This window comes from Nymphaea colorata, chromosome 12 (assembly GCF_008831285.2).
Source record: "Nymphaea colorata isolate Beijing-Zhang1983 chromosome 12, ASM883128v2, whole genome shotgun sequence".
Taxonomy (NCBI): domain Eukaryota; kingdom Viridiplantae; phylum Streptophyta; class Magnoliopsida; order Nymphaeales; family Nymphaeaceae; genus Nymphaea; species Nymphaea colorata.
In genome coordinates, this window is record NC_045149.1 from 10,415,759 (window position 1) to 10,433,385 (window position 17,627).

Genomic DNA, 17,627 nt, shown 5'->3' on the forward strand with positions numbered 1-17,627 from the left:
GTCCAAAGCGATGAGGGAGGGAAGGTTTAAGAAACCCTAATATTCTCGTTTTGAACGCAGGAACTAAGTCTGAATTATGCACCTTTGACTTCGAATATGCAATAACCAGGTTGAGGTTAGGTCTACTTTGAATTCGTACCTCTGCTGAGGTTCCCTTGCCGAATGCTCGATTATGCAATAACGAGGTTGAGCGGAGGTCTACTTTCTCAAACCCTAATTTTGCCTCTGTAACTCTGTTGAGCTTCCCTTCCTAATTCCCTTTCCTCCGATCTCTCTCTCTCTCTCTCTCTCTCTCTCTCTCTCTCTGTGAGTGTGTGTGTGTACAGCTGCTGCTGGCAGTGGTGGTGATGATGAATCTCATTCGGCAAAACCCATCTTTGAAGGCCATTCCTTTTGCAAGTTTGAGGCGCTGGTTGTTGCCATTTTCCACCGCCATCAATGGGAACCACCAATGTCCATCCCCACCCCCATCGTCGTCTCCTCTGAAGGGGTCATCTTTTAGTGTGCTTGACTATCTCACAAGCTCATGTGGGTTCCCTTCGGATGAGGCTTTACGTATATCTGAAAAGCTAGGAAACAGCGGTTGCGCTGAAACTGCTGTTGAGATCGTCAATTTCTTGAAAGCTAGTGGTTTCACGGATGCCCACATGAAGAAGCTCATTGGTTATTACCCAAAAGTGCTGGAGGCTGCCTTGGAGGATGACCTAAAACCCAAGATCAAGGCGTTTCAGGGTTTGGGTGTCTCTGGAGTCCGCCTCGCAGATCTGATTATCTCGCAAGCAGCGTACCTCAGCAGAGATATCGAGAAATGGATGTTGCCATCCATCGCTTACCTCAAGACCTTGCTTTCTAGTGATGAGGACGTCGTCAGGGCGCTCAGGAACTCCGGTTGGTGCTTTTCATGTGATGTCAGGAAAAGGATGGAGCCCAACATCTCGATTCTGCATCGTTGCGGCCTTCCTCATGAGACTGTGTTGAAGTTCATGGTAAGGAAGCCTAGGCTTTTGATGGTGAAACCCGACAGGCTTGAGGAAATGATTAAGAAGGCCTACGAGTTAGGATTTCAGCATGGCTCTGGGATGTTGCCTCAGGCGGTTTGGGCCATCTCCTCAATGAATCAAGGTACTTGGGATGCCAAATTTGAACTCTTGAAGAGCTTTGGGTTGAATGAAGAACAAATAGTTTTGACGTTTCAGAAATGTCCGTATTTCCTGTCAATGTCCGAGACGAAAATGAAGAGAGCTTTGAGGTTCTTCATGGACGAGCTTAAATGCACGCCTTCAGACGTAGCGGAGAACTCGAACATGATGAGGTTGAGCATGGACAAGAGAATCATTCCTCGTCTTTCTTTAGTGAAATTGTTGTTATCGAAGAAGCTTCTGAAAAGAAGTTTGAGTATGTCGACCATCTTGGTTATGAGTGAAAATAAATTCTACAAAGACTATGTGCTCAAGTACAAGGACGAGGATCCTGATGTTTTTGATGTTTATGAAAGGTTGAGAAAATGAATTTTGGATGGAAGATTTCCTACTGATAAAGCAAGCTCAAGGGTTCATTTGCTCAAGTATTTTTCATCTCTGGCGTGTGCACATATGGTTTTCTACGACCAGAAAGCCAATGGTTGGGACGAAGCTTCGCAGCATTTCTAACAGTCAAGGTGAGGACAGCTTGTTTCCATCAATCAAGTTGTACTTTACTAGTTACACTGGTTGAGGGGCAATAGAATTGCTGAGAGAAACCGCTCTATATGTTCGGTTTTGTTAGATACTAATGTCTCTGTAAACTTGGAAAATCGGACCTTTGTATGGAATATGTGTTCTTTCTGTCAAGTACCATTCTTCCTGGCCTGTTTTCTCTGCTCTGCACAATCTTCTTCTTCTTCTTCTTTGGCAACGAGAGTCCAGATTTTGTTTGAGCTGGAACTTTAGCCATTTGAAAACACGACTCAAGCGCACTTGGATGCAGAACTTCGTGGAGGAGCCTTCTGGCTCCCTTTACTTGAAATTTTGTCGACTCATGTTTATCAATGCTACTTATCTAGTAGGATATTTTTTATCCTAAGCGTATGTGCCTGGGGTGGGGAAGAGCGCGTGTACAGTTTTTTGCTAGATACTGATGCTGTATAGCTCAAATTCACAGAGTGCCACATTAAGAAGGTTACTAGAGTGTCTCTCTTTAGATTTTACTGTTAAGCCTTTTTTATGCTTTTGTTGGAAGCTACCAGCAGACAAATTCAACATTATTGAAGTATTTATTTCTGAAATTGACTTTTAGAACCATCATCTAACATGGTAGATTAGGATCAGGTTCTGATATTAGCTGGACAAATTACATAAATGTAAAACTATATGTACAATTTTCGACCTTTTTACCTATTTGTCTTTTTCCTCTTTGGGTTGTGTAAGATTTGCCTGAGTTGCAGTGAGGAGTCTTAGTTATCCTATATTCTGATGTATTAGTTTCTTCAGCCTGATGGTTAGTATCGGCCTGATTCTTTACATTTGGTTCTGGGGTGATTGATGCCCTGAGCTTAACATGAGACCTGGAGAGATTGACACACTGCTGATTGCATCAACCCTAAGTGCTTGAATCCCTCTGAACTTCCCATGCTCACCAGGAAGCCTGCTTCTTTAGAAAACAAGTTTTTTTTGTTAGAGAGTTAGGTAGTTCCATTGCATAATCCATTACATGAAAATGCTTAGACAGGTTGAAGTCAATCTCGCTGTGACGTCTATACTGGTTTTATGAATAGGGTCATGCCTTTCTCAATATCATCTTCATGGTTCATGTTTTGCATAAATCTCATATTGCTTCAGCTTTTATTTGTTTTCAACTTTTCACATATGATCCTTCAACTGTTCATCATGTTTATGCAACACCATGTTCTTACATATTTAATGCATAAAGCAGTCTCACAGTATAATTATGGTAGTATTTCTTCTAATGGTCTTTAATCTGCATTTTGATCTGCACTTGATTGATTTGTTCACTCTCTGCAGGGCCTTGATCATTGCTAAAAGGGCATGCATAGGAATTGTTTTTGAAAGAACTCTGCAAGGAATCAAACAAAACAAATACAACATGTGTACATAACATATGAACAGACTCTACATAACATATGAACAAGAGTGAACAACATTCAGAATTACAATCCAATAAGGAGGTTTCCATCCCAAGCCACCTCCTCTTGAAGTATTTTGAAAACTAATGCAGACATCAAACAACATAGAGAACCTAGGGGCTGAATAGAAACTGAAATATAGGAGCTTGCTTGAGCACCAATATGGTAGAGGAAACATTTGAATACCTTCTGGTATCAATAGCTGCAGATTGCTAGGTGTGACTTCTTACTTCCATTTTAATATCAGACCCAAGCTCAATTGGAAGTTTTCCGCAAGGGACCCCAGAAATAGCATAGAAGTTTCTACTACTGAATCCTCAGAGATACTAAAACACCCTTCCTGATCACAAATCATGTAGGCCACTCTCACTTAATCCTCCATCGCTAAGGAAACCATAAAGAGAAGATGCAAAAAGTTCTGCCTCAGACTCCAGTAGTCACCTATTTGGACCAACTTTCGACCAAAACTTCAATTTCTGAACAGTGGCTTCTTCCGGATTCAGCTTGGAAAGCTGCTTAGTACAAGCTATTGTAGTTTGACAATATATATGCTTAGCTTTCTGACATGTCAATATTGGTGGAACACAAGATTCTCGATCTCGAAATTTTCAAAAGAACTACATGAAGTACTTGCTTCCAAGTTCTGTACTCTTAGCCATATCTCATGAAAACTTTTCTTGCTCCATGGTTGGATCTCATCAGGAACAGAGCCAGGCAGGATTGAGTTGCAAATAAACATGATTCTTAAAATTAATTGGTTTAATTTTGTCTTCCTCCAAGTAATGTATGTTTAAGCAGGCTTCTAACAGGTATACACTGTGTTAGCTCAGCTCCCCACTGAGAGCTATGAAGGATAGGAATGGTTTGCATCAGCTGATCCAAAAGATCTCACTTTGTAGTTGATTCCAGTCGTTATCCAAGCCGAATGTTTGACATGTTTATCATCCGTTCTGCTTGCCTTTCTCATTCTCCATAGACTCCAATTAAATATCAAAAACCACTCTACTTTTAACTCTTCCAACTTGCAATATATTGCAGCTACTGAGTCCCTTCAGTTTCCACATTGCCGTTCTGATTTGTACCTATCATGTGAAAATGGAGCTTCAAGTGCATCGTTCTTTATTACCTGCAGGACCTGATCCCTTTCTGTTCTGCTTGGAGAAAAAATCGTTTGCAATCATAGATGGTGTATTCCCAATTGCAAAGACTGTTGGAAACTGCTGACAACAGTAATTAGGATCCAATTTTTCTGATGGAGGCTGTCATGGTTGTAGTGCTTTCATTCTGAACATAATAGAATCTACACTACCTGTAGGGCTTGCAGAAATACATGAAAGAGTAATATTTGGTTATGCTAGATTCTGGTGCATATTTTAGACTCATATTTACTCAATGTTGCTCCAAGTCATTGATACATTTTCTCCTTCTCCGGTATAATGGGCAGTGGTTTCTGATGACTCCTGAAGCTCATATTAAGGCTTCTGCATTATGTTCAGATTTCTGTTCAATCACTTTCTTCTTCTCCTTTGTGCTGGAATGTTGCACTTTTAATCAAATTTAGTACACAAGGAACTAATGGACAAGGTCGTCAAATTTGTGAACGGTTGTAACAGATCAGCTTGCAACTGACTTTTGCTTTTCATTTCTATTTTAAACCTGTTGAAAGCCCGCAGAAAATGAGTGGAGCCTCCTGTATTTTATGCAGACGATGTGGTACCAACTCCTGTAACAGATCAGCTTGCAACTGTCTTTTGCTTTTCATTTCTCCTTTAAACCTGTTAAAGCCCGCAGAAAGTGTGAGTGGGGCCGCTTGTATTTTATGCAGACGATGTGGTACCAACTCCTAATGGTAGGAATTAGCGAACCATTTTATTTTTCTTATTTTCTTGTGCACATTCTTATCTGAAATTCGAGTACATGAATGTGTTCTGTCATTTGTTTAGTAGGACTGCTTCTTAAGTGATCTTTCTGTTCAAACAGAGCATATGTATTTGTTGAACTTCTAAAATCAAATAGCGAAAATGATCTTTTGGCAATTTGTCAATCGTGATTGGCAAAAAAATGAAATTGATCAAAGAGTTTGTTCCTAATGAATGATGAAGAAAATCAACAATCAAATGCAAATTCTCTGGCTGTATATTGCTTCCCCTACTTGGTTTGTCGGATTTAGCTTTTGGGAGAGTCTCACCCGTTTGGTTCGTGGTCTGGTTTGAGTTTTCAAGATGAAGAAATCAACAATTTGATGCTACAGCCATGTTGATTGAATCGAAACGACTTATCTGCCGAATTCGAAAATTGTGCTGAATATGTTATGAATCGGCAAGAGAATATTATTATATTAATCTTAAAAAGTAAACGAAAAATACATATAAAAACAATTAAAAATAGTTTAAAATAATAAAAAATTGAATAATGTGTGGCATGTTGCATTCCTTTATCGGCTGGTGAGTTGCATTTCATTTCTTTTTTTCTGTTTCTACCTTCTTGAATGTGAATATCAAACGTGTAGGTGGGTCCAACAGCGTCTTCATCACCGTTGAAATCTGGAGGTAGTAAGCGTCTCAAATCCAACCAACTTGACGGTGACTGATGCAAATAGATCAAGGAACCAGAAGGATGAACCCGGGATTTGAATTTCTGATGTACCCACTAAAAATGAGTTTTGGAACTATGGTGGAGTTAAATTGGATCTTTATCTGGAACCCTTGTACTGTACTGTACAAGAAGGAAGCGGATCCAATATAGAAAAATCAGTTCTTATCCCATTAAAAATACACATCTGATAAGCAATACGGATTAAAGTTCGATATGTGGACATGAAAAGTCTAACCATCTAAGCTTGCATCCACTTTTTAAGTTTGATTGCTCGCAATGGAGCATCCGCTATGATCCTAAGTGTTGAACGAAAGATGAACCTAAGATGCATCATCATTTTGGGTGAAATTTCAGGTAAACAGGAGAGACTCAACATCCGATAAAGAGCCCAAGTTTCCACCCAACCTCTTCCTTGTTTTCTTAGGATATATGGCATGTTTTTGGTGTTAACTTATGCATGGTAACCCTCTCTTTTGCAGCACGGGAGATTGATGCCATTGACATGACCGTCTATCAGCCCCAACATCAAGCCACTGTACCAAACCCCTCGAGGATAGATATCACCATTCATGTTTCTTGAATGGCGAATACTGAAAATGGATCTTATATTCAATCTCTGTGCCACGTATCTTGTCAGATACAATGCTCACAATCAGACCCTGTAACTCAAATCAAACTGGGTGCCGAAGCTTGTAAGTTTCAGGTTGAATCCCACCAATTGTTTTGGTTCAGTTTCAATGAAGGCGAAATATATATACATGGATCTATTTATGAAAACTCATGCTCATTTCTTTGCTAGAATAACCAGGTCCAACATTGTCATGCACGTAAAATCAAGATGTGGCTACGACTCATCAACCTTGGATTTTGCTTGGGTTTAGACTTAGATCCAAATCTAATTTTTGATTTCTTGGACTGGACACGATATCCAGGACGTTTCAAATCCATGGGGACACCCAAAGACAGATCACAATTCAGAACCGACCATTTTTCAAATAAAAAAAACCCATGAAAGATACTTCACACCAATAAAGCTTCAACTTGGGGTGAGTTTGGAGAGTAGGAGGCAGCGTTGCTTGACTTGAGATCCAAGCTTGGAGCCACCCTCCCCACCAGAATTCACAATTTTGCTCCCGTTCTTTTTCTTTTGCTTCCTTTCATTAAAGTTGCACTCATGTGCTTCCTTCGTTTGCCTTGTCTGTGCATCTGATCAGACCGGCGGGAACTGATAATCAATGGCGTCAATTCAAGGCGGAGAAAGGGAAGGTCATAGTTTCAAATCCTTACTGGCATTGAGGCCAACTTATGACGAGCAATGGCAAGTACCAACGGCAAGGTGAGAATCCTTTCAATGGTCTGCTTCTTTTCAACATCTGATAATCGGTGATAAACAACTGATCATGAAAAGTGGGAGATCTGGCCGTGCCGATTTAAGATACTCAGCGTATATATTGTCGTTTACGTGTTATATTCGTCTGCCGTTGCACTTAATTGCCCTTTATGCATTTGAATATATTGCTTTCAAGCATACAAACATATGAGCCTAGTGATCATGCACTTGTTGCCCTTTATGCATTTGAATATCTTGCTTCCAAGTATACAAACATATGAGCCTATGTTGGTTACTGGGAATAGAGGTAGTTGGGTTAATTAAGGAGACTTTAAGCTGCCTTCTTTTATGGGCTCAAAAACGAAGGGAATGAATTAAATATGATGCAGAGTGTGGATCTTGTTATATCGTTAATCAGAGATTCATATCTGTATGAATCTGATCTACCTCTAACATGGGAAAGCTTCATTGAATACTACTCTGCCGTTTTAGCCATGCGAGGCAGGTGACGTCGGATTTTGTATGTGTATACGACATAGTAACCAAAAAGAAAAAGACTGTGGCACATGCCGGCCGGAATCAACACATGCTGGCCGGCGGTTGGTAGCTGGGGTGGGTGCAGATATACCATGAGCAAACGACACGCTAGTTAGCCAAAAGGGCAGACCATATATAGATTGGACATTTTACTAATGGATTTAGAAACGTGGTTGTGTGCAGGAGCAGGATAAGGAAACCAGCGAAAAGAAAAGAGCGTTACTTGAGAATGAGGTGTGCTTCTTTCTTAGACCTTTCTTCCAATAGTTAATTGCATTTTCCTTTTTGCCAGGAAACGTTACGATCAATAACGTGTATTTATAGGAAAATTGGACGCCAATAAGAAATTTTTAATTCAGAACAACTTACCATGTTACTGTACCATTATGTTAGTTTAACAAAAGAGTGATAACGTCTTCACATGGGAAAATTGAACGCCAATAAGAAATTTTTAATTAAGAACAACTTCACCATACCATTATGTTAGTTTAACAAAAGAGTTCTCAAAATGTCTATTCTTAGGTGTCAACTTCCTATACTATTACAACTTCCTATAGTGTAATAGGGGGACTCCTATACATAAGTTTAAGCATAATACAGACATCACTTTGAAACATCAAAAGCAAGCGGTGACAAGGGAAGGATAGAGGCTTTAGCCCTCTGGTTGGGTGGTAGATTGAAATACTTCTTCTATTCACCCAACAAAAAGTTCGTAAAATTAACTTAATCGTATTAACTGGATATCCGTTTAAGCTGCGTACACCAAGTTTTTCTAAGGTGGAAAATGATCCAACAATGGCAGCCTTATTTAACTTCCGTGATTTTTCTTGTTTATGTTAAATAATCATGGGGACCAAACTGTTTAATTACAATTAGGTCGCCAAGCTGCAGAAGATGGTAGAGCAAGAAGAGAGTCTTCATCAAGTGCTACAACGCGCATTTCATCGGCAGATTGGATCTCTTCCTTATCTTCCTGACTTTGTTCCCAAGGAGGTAACTTATTTTTGCTGTTGTTATTCCATTGTGGAAATTCTGCCACTACGTACCAGGTTGGGTATGCTAAGGTCGAGCCCTCCGGGTTTGGACTTGGTTTTTGTCCCTGACGTAAATGGTCTGGGACATACCAATCTCAATTTCTCTCCCTCTCTCTCTCTCTCTCTATATATATATATATATATATATATATATATATATATATATATATATATATATATATATAATCTGATGCATATTTATTGTATATGGGCCGGTACAAGTAGCTAGACCCAATATTAACATCCTTTACTACTATTTTTGCAAACTAACTTTATAATATGTATGTAACATTCATATCCAAATTAAACCGCATGCCATAAATTCATATGAGTTTTTCTTTTTAATGTGTTAACAGCCATTTTAAAGGGTTTCAAAATTCTTAGTTTGGTAAAACCCTGGATTTGTGGGGAGATAGGACGCTCCGGTCTTAAATCCGCACCTACCAAACGTAACGTAAAAGATTATTTGTCAATAATATTGAGGAATACATAACATAAATAGGTTTTAAATGAGCTTAATCGAGTCTAAATTAGTCGAGCTTGCCTTATTGGAGCTCAACTCCTTGAGAAAAGAGAGTTTGACCCTTTACTCAAACTTTGTTCATTTACAAAATAAGTCGTATCTAATTGACTCAAGTTTTAGATGAATCCAGAAGCTTGACTCGTTGTTACGACATTTTAGACATGAAATTAGATCCGTATAACTTCATGTCGCGGTTTTTTCCTGTTAGTTATACTTGCTGACCACTTTGTGATGCTACGAAATTTATCCTTTTTTCGTTGACTCTAAATCCACGGGCCTTTTAAGTAAACAACTTCAGTTTTAGTGATCGTCACCTACTTTATGTGATTCATATACCTTAGTGCAAACAGTTGATGTCAAGTATCCGAAAAGCTGCAAAGTCAAGGAGCACTAACCTGTCTCTAGCTTACCTTGTGGAACACTTATCTAGGTTTGATGTGGACACCACATGTAGCTTCTAACTCGGTCACAATAAAAGATTTCAAGGACTGAGATGGGCTGTGGTCCACCAAGAGTTACCATGTAGATCCGCTGCTGCCGAAAGGCATGCATTTGTGAAATATTTTTTTTTTCTTTCAACTCTCCATACTGTAGGTAAAGTATGCTGTCTAAGAATTCCCAATTTCAAAAGGGAATAAAAATATCTATCTTTATGACAAGTTTCCCTCGCAGGCAACACCATAAATGCTAATTAGATTTCTGAAGTTGATGCTAAGCAAGTTATCAAAGTCCAAAGGAAAGTGGTTATCGATGTTTAAAATATTACGAAGCTAGAGGCATATGTTTTCCCTTTATGACAAGAAACCCTCAACAATGTTTAAGTAGTCATTTTCAATGTTTTGCTCGCATGAACTAGTTGTGAAAACCTGGTCCATGCTCGTCATAAAGGCTAAGTTTAGCGGCCAACTGCCCAAAAAATTGGTAAAAAATATGAGGAATAAGACATAAATTCCCCTTAACAAAGCAACCAAAATCAAGAGTGAAAGGAGCTTCAGATTAAAATAATAGCTAATCTGTTGTGACCACTTTGATTTACAGATGAAGGAGCTTCTGATGGAGGTAGCGATGGTGGAGGACAACATTGCTCAACTTGAAGGTGAAGTGAACGATCTTCAACGCGGTCTGACTCAGGAAAGGGATTTGTATAATGGTCTCTATTACCGTCATCAGCTGCAACAACAACAATTCAAACAACAACAACAAGAAGAGCAGCAACAGAAGCAAATATCCGAAATTAGAAAAGGAAGCGACAATACTGCATTATCATATCGTGTCTCATCACTGTTCGACGAAAGGCCTAAGACGCAGGCAACTCGTAGAAGAAGACATGCTTCAATGGGTTCTGCATCTGAAGCAGAAGCTTTGTTTTCCATCAACCACACAGTGAGAAGTGGGGACTTGGCCTCTAGCTTTAGCACCAAGGAATTGCCTGGTGGACGCCTAAAAAGCGCAACGTTTGGAAAAGAGGCCGGGTTCAACCAAAATAGCTCGAGCATAAAGAGCCATGAAAATGGATCCCACGGGAAGGGCACCAAGAGAAGCACCACTGAAAAGATAGCGCTGGCCCCCAAGCTACCTCCTAAGCATCCTACTGCTAAGGTGCGCTCCTTCTCCTTACACTTGTTCCAGTTCCATCTTGATTTCTAGTAGGATCTTTCTTCCTATGTAGTGGCCATGTATATGAGGATGGGAAATTCCATATAGTGTTGTCCCCACACGAAAGAAATTGTGCACGCATATGAAACAAGATATTGAACGAACTTAATGCTTTCCAAAAGAATTACACTATTCTCACTGCATGCATATATAATTTTTATAATTTTAATACCTTAATTTTCCCCTCCAATCTCCACGCATTAATATTCATGTGGGTTTCACCATGGAACAAAGCTAGTTATCTGCACCATCCGGCACACAAAAAGTTGCGTATTGGGAATGTAAAACCAAAAAATACCTTTGGCCAGTGAAAATGGGAGCGTTGAAAAAAAAATAGTGAAAAAGTTAAAAGTTCAATAAATACTTTTAACTTTTGGGGGTGCTGGCTTTTCATTATAAAGGGTACTTTCAGTCAGGTACCGAACACCCACTTCCGTGCTTCAGCCCCGAAGATAGGTGTTCTAGTCATTGCAGGTAACGAACACCCACTTCTGTGCTTGAGGTCCGGACATATAACCATCTTTGCTGACCAAGCACGTATATATGAGCCTACCCCCAATGAGCTACCCGATTACTCAGTCTAAGTTCTACGTCCTGTCAGGAGCAAATTAACTGTTGACACCTACTTTTAGGCATTAATCCTCCGTTTTTGTCACCCTTCCCCTCTTATGATTATGTAGTCGAGCAGGGAAAGTGCGAGGAGAAAAACAATATTTATTAGTATATTTGGATAGGAACCGAGTCAACTGACTGTATTTCAACCAATTTTCAACTTTGAGGTGTAAAAACTGATTCTTAATGAACAATAAAAATGCACAGATTAGACACTACTCACTAAACCTTAAAAAACTAATAACAGCACTGGACTTTGTCTTTTGTTTAATTCATTTAGACATAAAGAAGTTTTTATACTAATAGCAACAAATTTTGCTCCATTGAACTTGCATTCTCAAGTATTCTAGAAACAATATAAAGGAAGCCCTTGAGTAACAAATCGATAATGAATGATGGAGCTGTACTTGGCAACCAATGAGTCCTCCCGCCCAAGTCATTAGGTGTATAGCATGACTTTTGTTGAATTGACCATGCTAAACTCATGTACTATATATATATATATATATGATGTGTTTTTAACACCTTTCATTAATATTCAAAAGAACAGGTAGCTAGCTAGCCTATTATGATCCATGTGGGTTGAGTTTGATTTCGTTTAACTTGAGAACTGAATTCCATATCTACTTCCTAAGACACCAAAAGAGAAAAAGAACCTAACTGAAAGGTTTAATAAAGAATAGTCTGGCAACATGCACTTATCTTACAATTAACCTCCTAACTTTTATTTTCATTTTCTGTTTTTGTGTTCTTATAGACGACTGAAAAGGAAATGAAGGGCAACTCAAATCTTGTTCAAAAGCCTTCAACTACTTTAACAGTATCACAGGATAATGTCTGCACAACATTGCCCAACAAGCTCTCTGAGGACATCATCAAGTGCTTGATTTGCATATTCTTGAGAATGCTTAGAACATCGAGGATGGTCAAGCCTGATAAGTCGCTCAACTATGCGAAAACAGCTCTCTCTCCTCTCCCAAGCTTTCTCAAAATTGAAAACTTCTCGAGCTTGAAAGAACCAAGTTTGGACCCTTACGGCATATTTGATATCGATGAATCTATTCCAAGAGATATTGGTCCTTACAAGAATTTTGTGATACTCACAACTAGTTCTTTTAATACAATCAACCTTGATAGTTGCAGAACACTTCTTGAGCAACTAAGGTAAGGTATATACAATTTGATCATCATTTCTTTCATATTATATATATATATATATATATATATATATATATATATATATATAGTAAGGATTTGCTTCAGTTATCATACCTAAGGCATGAAAATTTTAAATGTGCATGTGCATTTTTTTTTTATCAAAATGATGAGTTTCTGCTGTTACGATAGATATCTTGATTAACTATTAACTTTGTCTGCCCCAAAGGGGTTGATGAAGTGGATTGGGCTTTGGCTGCTACCCAAAGGAATAGTTAGAGCTACAATGATATGAAAGTGATCTGTGTTTCGTACGGTGTTACAGGATTTTATTGAGCAAACTTTGCAAAGTTGAGCTGAGATTCCTAACGTACAAGCAAAAGTTGGCCTTCTGGATCAACATGTACAACGCCTGCATCATGCATGTATTATGCCTAAAGTTCTTTACTCCTTTCTCTTTGATTGAATTCTTCCTTTCTTTTCAAAATGTAAAATCTCAATATCTTCTTAGGCATATCTTCAACATGGCGTACAACCAAACCTTGAAAATTTGCTTCTGCTGATTAAGAAGGTAATCATCGATTTACCATATATAGTTTACAGTTTCATAGTGTAACAAGTTTGCAGCCCTCAATTATTAAAAAGTTGATCAGTTAGATTGGAATTTTATATTCTTTGAGAAAAACATATTTGATAGAGAGAGAGTGAGAGACAGAGATGCTAATGAAATTATTAGTATAATATTCTTTTTTTTTTGCCTGTGCTAGGTAGAGCTTAATATTGGAGGGAGCATGTTGAATGCTTTTGAGATAGAGCATCTCATCTTGGGGCAACCAATTGAACCTGGAAATAAAGAAGTGAGCATTCAGTTAACTTACAAAATATTGCAAATATGAAATGAATGGCTCTATATTTAATGTGACACAGTACGCTACCTTAATTATCTCTTCTTTCTGATGTTTAGGCTTATCTGGAGGCTAAAAGCAATATGAAAGATGACATTGTACATTACAAGCATAAGCTTGAACATAGAGAACCAAATGTCACCTTTGCCCTATCTTGTGGGAGTCGATCATCACCAGCAGTACGCACAGAGCTTAGTCATTAATATTTTACGAATCAAATATCATCAATTTAATCATAAAGGCATGCTCACTCACCAGTGTTCATGGCTTACATCTTCAGGTTAGGATCTACACTGCTCAAGCTGTTTCCATGGAGTTGGAGAGATCAAAGTTGGAGTATTTGCAAGCTTCCATTGTGGTGACAAGTACAAAGAAGCTCATGATCCCTAAGCTTCTGCAACAATATATGCGCGACTGCTCGACCAACATAGACCTGTTGATAGATTGGGTGTGCAGCCAACTTCCATTGTCGTGCTCGTTGAGGAAATCCATCATTGAATGCATCAGAGGGCATAAAAATGAACCGATCTCAACATTTGCAGAAGTGATACCTTATCAATCTGAATTCCTATATTTATTGGTCACATAGATGCATGTGTCAAGGAGTGTGATTTGTACCTATATTCCACAATCGGGTAAAGGCAATCTTTTTTTCATGGCTCTCATTTTTATGAGATCAGAATTAGGTTGTAAAGAAGTCAAGCGATGAAGTAAATATTTTCTTGGTCTTCATCAGTTTTTTTTTTTTGTCAATTTTCTAGGTTTAGCATGCCAAAGCCGTGCATCTCTGGCAAGATTTTTTCTCCATTATGGCATCCAGATACCTGATTAATTTCATTGGTGAAAAATTTCAATTATGTGAAAAATTGAGATTATTGTTTTTTTGAGCAATTGGGTGACTTGTTAGTGTTGCATGTAAGATTCGAATCAAAAGATTGCAAATCAATTCAATCAGTAGCTAATTAATTCAGGACTGCCATCTCGGGAGATCCATCAATTCGACCAACAGACCACTGTTCACAGCCCCGTTTTAACCCAAGGTTTGAATTCTTTAGTTGGTATCGCGTAAGGGCCTAAATGCTCCGGATTTGAGTAATGTAAACATAAGGAACACACCCTTAACTCTCACGCGATCCCATACCTGCATACGAGAAGAAACGGGGAGCAATTATGCTGATAGAAAAATCTATCACTCCCCTTTTCCAATGATGCATAACAAGCACCCTGGAGATCGGACTAGAACTTCACAAGCATACCATCCTTTACTTACTAGTAGTAGTCATCGCAAATAGAGCTCCAAGCCCCCGTTATGTCTTTCCATAAAGGAGACATTGGGCCCAATCTTGCTACTCCAAGAACTCTTCCTGCTTAGGTACTTTCTCCTTCGAAGAATACAATGTTGACCTTATTGGATTCCATAATCCTTCTCATTCCAATTCCTTTCTCCTGTGAAGGCAAAGACAGAACCTTCTAAGAAATGCGATGGGGTTTTTAACAGAATCCTCATCTCCCCAAAAGTAACCCATCGTTAGTGTTTTTTTTTTTTCCAAGGCCACACCCTACAAGCACTTTAAAACTAGAAACTAGTAACAAGGGATGGCAACCAAAACTGACTTGATTAAACATATCCTACCCACACAGAATAAGAATTTTCCCTTCCAAAACACCAATTTTCTCTGCATCTTCATAAGTACTGGGTCCAGGCTGAATCCCATGCAGGATAAGATAGAGATAATCTTAAGTACTTTGTTGGGAACTGCCCTCTTGTCTATGACACCCTTCAATTCTACCTGCTTCCTCATTGGACAGTATAAAACCAAAGAAAACTGATTTTTTTCTACATTCATCTTCAGCCAACACCAAATTCCAAGTGTCACAGTACGTCCCCCAAGTGTGAAGACCATTATATAAACAAAACAACACATCATTAACATTGGATCTGAACCCAACTATAATCCGGCATATATTAAGCATCAATATTTTTCTTCTTTCTATCACTACATGAAAGTGCCTATAAAAAATCTTCCTGCAAACATGTTTGTGCTCAGTGTGCTGGTCATGGCCACATAATACCAGCCGACACTTGTTGGGTATGCAAAAGGGCGATGAGAAGGATGCGGGCCAAGGCCCCTCCTCGTTACCGGTGCCAATCAACATACTTAAGGTTAAAGATAGACTTACCCTATCATGACTTAGTTTGGGGAATCCCAACCTAGTCTCTAGTAGCTTTACTTTCAGCATAGAAAACTAGGAACTGAAACAACAAACTAATTAACAATAAGTCCTTCAAGATTTCTCATGATCTTAGATATCTAAGACTAAATTTTTGGGTGTTACAATCCATTCCTTTAAGACATGCATTTGTACATATGAGATCCCAAGTTGAGTGTTGAACCAACTCTAATATCAAATATCATGACTTGGTTTGATGGATCCCAACCCACTTTCTAGCGTCTTCAGTAAAAGGTTAGGAATCATGACAACCAACCTTTTAATAATCCTTTTTATAAGTCATTCAAGATTCATAACGATTTCAGTTATGGGCTAAGCTTTTGGGGTGTCACATATTCTCTTGCTTATATATATATATATTTTTTTGCTAGCCTCCTGAGAGTGTGCTGGTCGAAACCACATAGCCTCTTTAAGGGTATCGGTTGATGCTTGTCGGGTGTGATGGATAGTGGCAGGCCAAGGGCAATGAGAAGGATGTGAGCCAAGGCAAGGCTGCATCAGGTCGGTGCCAATTAACATACATAGAGTTCAAGATTGACTTACTTTCTTTGGTTATAGTTATTGTTGGTCGAGATTTAGCTCCATCAAGGAAACCTTCAAGATCATATGAGATTAGCGAAGGTCAAAATTGTAAGATTGACTTAGTTTCTTTGGTTATAGTTATTGTTGGTCGAGATTTAGCTCCATCAAGGAACCCTTCAAGATCATATGAGATTAGCGAAGGTCAAAATTGTGATGCCCAAAACGCATAGTTGTCAACATTAAAAAATGGATATGCCGTGTCACAGGCCGACTCCTTCGGACCGTGCGGCGTGGCAAACTCTCGCCAGTAAGCTGCAAGCCTTCGCCTCGTTCAAGTGGGCGTAAATCACTTCGCCTTTTCGAAAACAAAAGACACAAAATGCACAAAGAGTGTGAAAATAAAATTCAGAATATATTCACTTAAACAGTTGAGTACATCACGAGGGAAAACAAGTAAGCTTTTACACTTTACTTATAAAGGATGGCCGAGGAAGGGCGTGAGGTTGCAGACGTGAAACACTGAATGCACTTTGAAGTTTGGCGGCAGATCTAACTTGTATGCTAGCTTCCCAATCCTATTGACTACAGTAAATGACCCTTCATACTTTTGGATCAGTGGTCAGTGTCGCCCACAGAAGATACCCGAGCGGTCTGGATACAGTTTGACGAGTTGGTCTCCCACTCGAAACTCGGCAGGTCTCCGATTCTTGTCAACCTATTTCTTCATCTTCTTGGTGGCCTTGTGCAAGAACGCCTTATCTATCTCCATTTGTTCTTGCCAGTCCCTGACGAACTGGTAGGCGAAGCTGGCCTTCCCTTCTCTTGGGCAGCAACAGTGTGAGGCATCAATGGCTGCTGTTCTGTGGCTACTTCGAAGGGGCTGTGGCCTGAAGGCTCGCTCTTCTACAGGTTGTAACCACATCGAGCAGCTTTACCCAGTTTTTCTAGTTGGCACCGATAAAGTGACGCAGGTACTGTTCCAACAAAGCATTGATGCATTCAGTCTGGCCATCAGTCTGTGGGTGGAAGCTTGTGGAAAACAACAAGTCTGGGCTAAGCAACCGAAACACTTCACGCCAAAACTTGCCCGTGAAGCGAGTATCGTGACCACTCACAATACTCTTCGGCACGCCCCAGTACTTCACAATGTTCTTCACAAACAACAAAGATAGAGCTGTAGCTATCAACTCTGGGTAGACTCACAATGAAGTCCATATAGATGCTCTTCCACGGATGCTCCGAAATAGGAAGAGGCTCAAGCAGGCCGACAGGCTTCTGATTAGTTCCCTTGTCCTGCTGGCAGATGAGGCAAGTCTTTACATACGCCTCCATGTCGTCGCGCATCTGGGGCCAGTAGTATCCACGTTCAAGAAGGGCCAGAGTCTGCTCCTGGCCTAGATGGCCA

General features: G+C 39.4%; 2 protein-coding genes across 12 annotated transcripts in view; both read left to right on the top strand.

Annotated features, from left to right (window-relative positions):
• LOC116265465 (uncharacterized) overlaps positions 1-14,200 on the top strand; it is a 49,399-nt gene extending 35,199 nt beyond the window's left edge. The window contains exons 2-10 of one of the 5 annotated variants that reach the window (XM_050080802.1): positions 7,767-7,817; positions 8,460-8,576; positions 10,179-10,739; positions 12,166-12,572; positions 12,889-12,988; positions 13,075-13,134; positions 13,331-13,420; positions 13,528-13,647; positions 13,749-14,200. In XM_050080802.1, coding sequence (XP_049936759.1) covers positions 7,767-7,817; positions 8,460-8,576; positions 10,179-10,739; positions 12,166-12,572; positions 12,889-12,988; positions 13,075-13,134; positions 13,331-13,420; positions 13,528-13,647; positions 13,749-14,057 — 1,815 coding nt within the window. In that variant the 3' untranslated portion in view covers positions 14,058-14,200. Of the gene's footprint in view, positions 1-7,766; positions 7,818-8,459; positions 8,577-9,502; positions 10,062-10,178; positions 10,740-12,165; positions 12,573-12,888; positions 12,989-13,074; positions 13,135-13,330; positions 13,421-13,527; positions 13,648-13,748 lie in introns of those variants that run through there. The other 4 variants (XM_050080801.1, XM_050080803.1, XM_050080799.1 and 1 more) reach the window with 4 other exon arrangements.
• Positions 151-5,649, top strand: LOC116265869 (uncharacterized). 7 transcript variants are annotated; one of them, XM_050080809.1, is made up of 2 exons: positions 151-1,657; positions 5,631-5,649. In XM_050080809.1, exon 1 carries the CDS (start codon positions 348-350, stop codon positions 1,506-1,508), a length of 1,161 nt encoding a protein of 386 aa, XP_049936766.1. In that variant the 5' UTR covers positions 151-347; the 3' UTR covers positions 1,509-1,657; positions 5,631-5,649. The 7 variants fall into 7 exon arrangements, with proteins under 7 accessions (XP_049936766.1, XP_049936762.1, XP_049936765.1 ...); XM_050080805.1 differs by lacking the exon at positions 5,631-5,649 and adding an exon at positions 4,788-5,055; XM_050080808.1 differs by lacking the exon at positions 5,631-5,649 and adding an exon at positions 4,827-5,055.
• Positions 14,201-17,627: the final 3,427 nt, after the last annotated feature.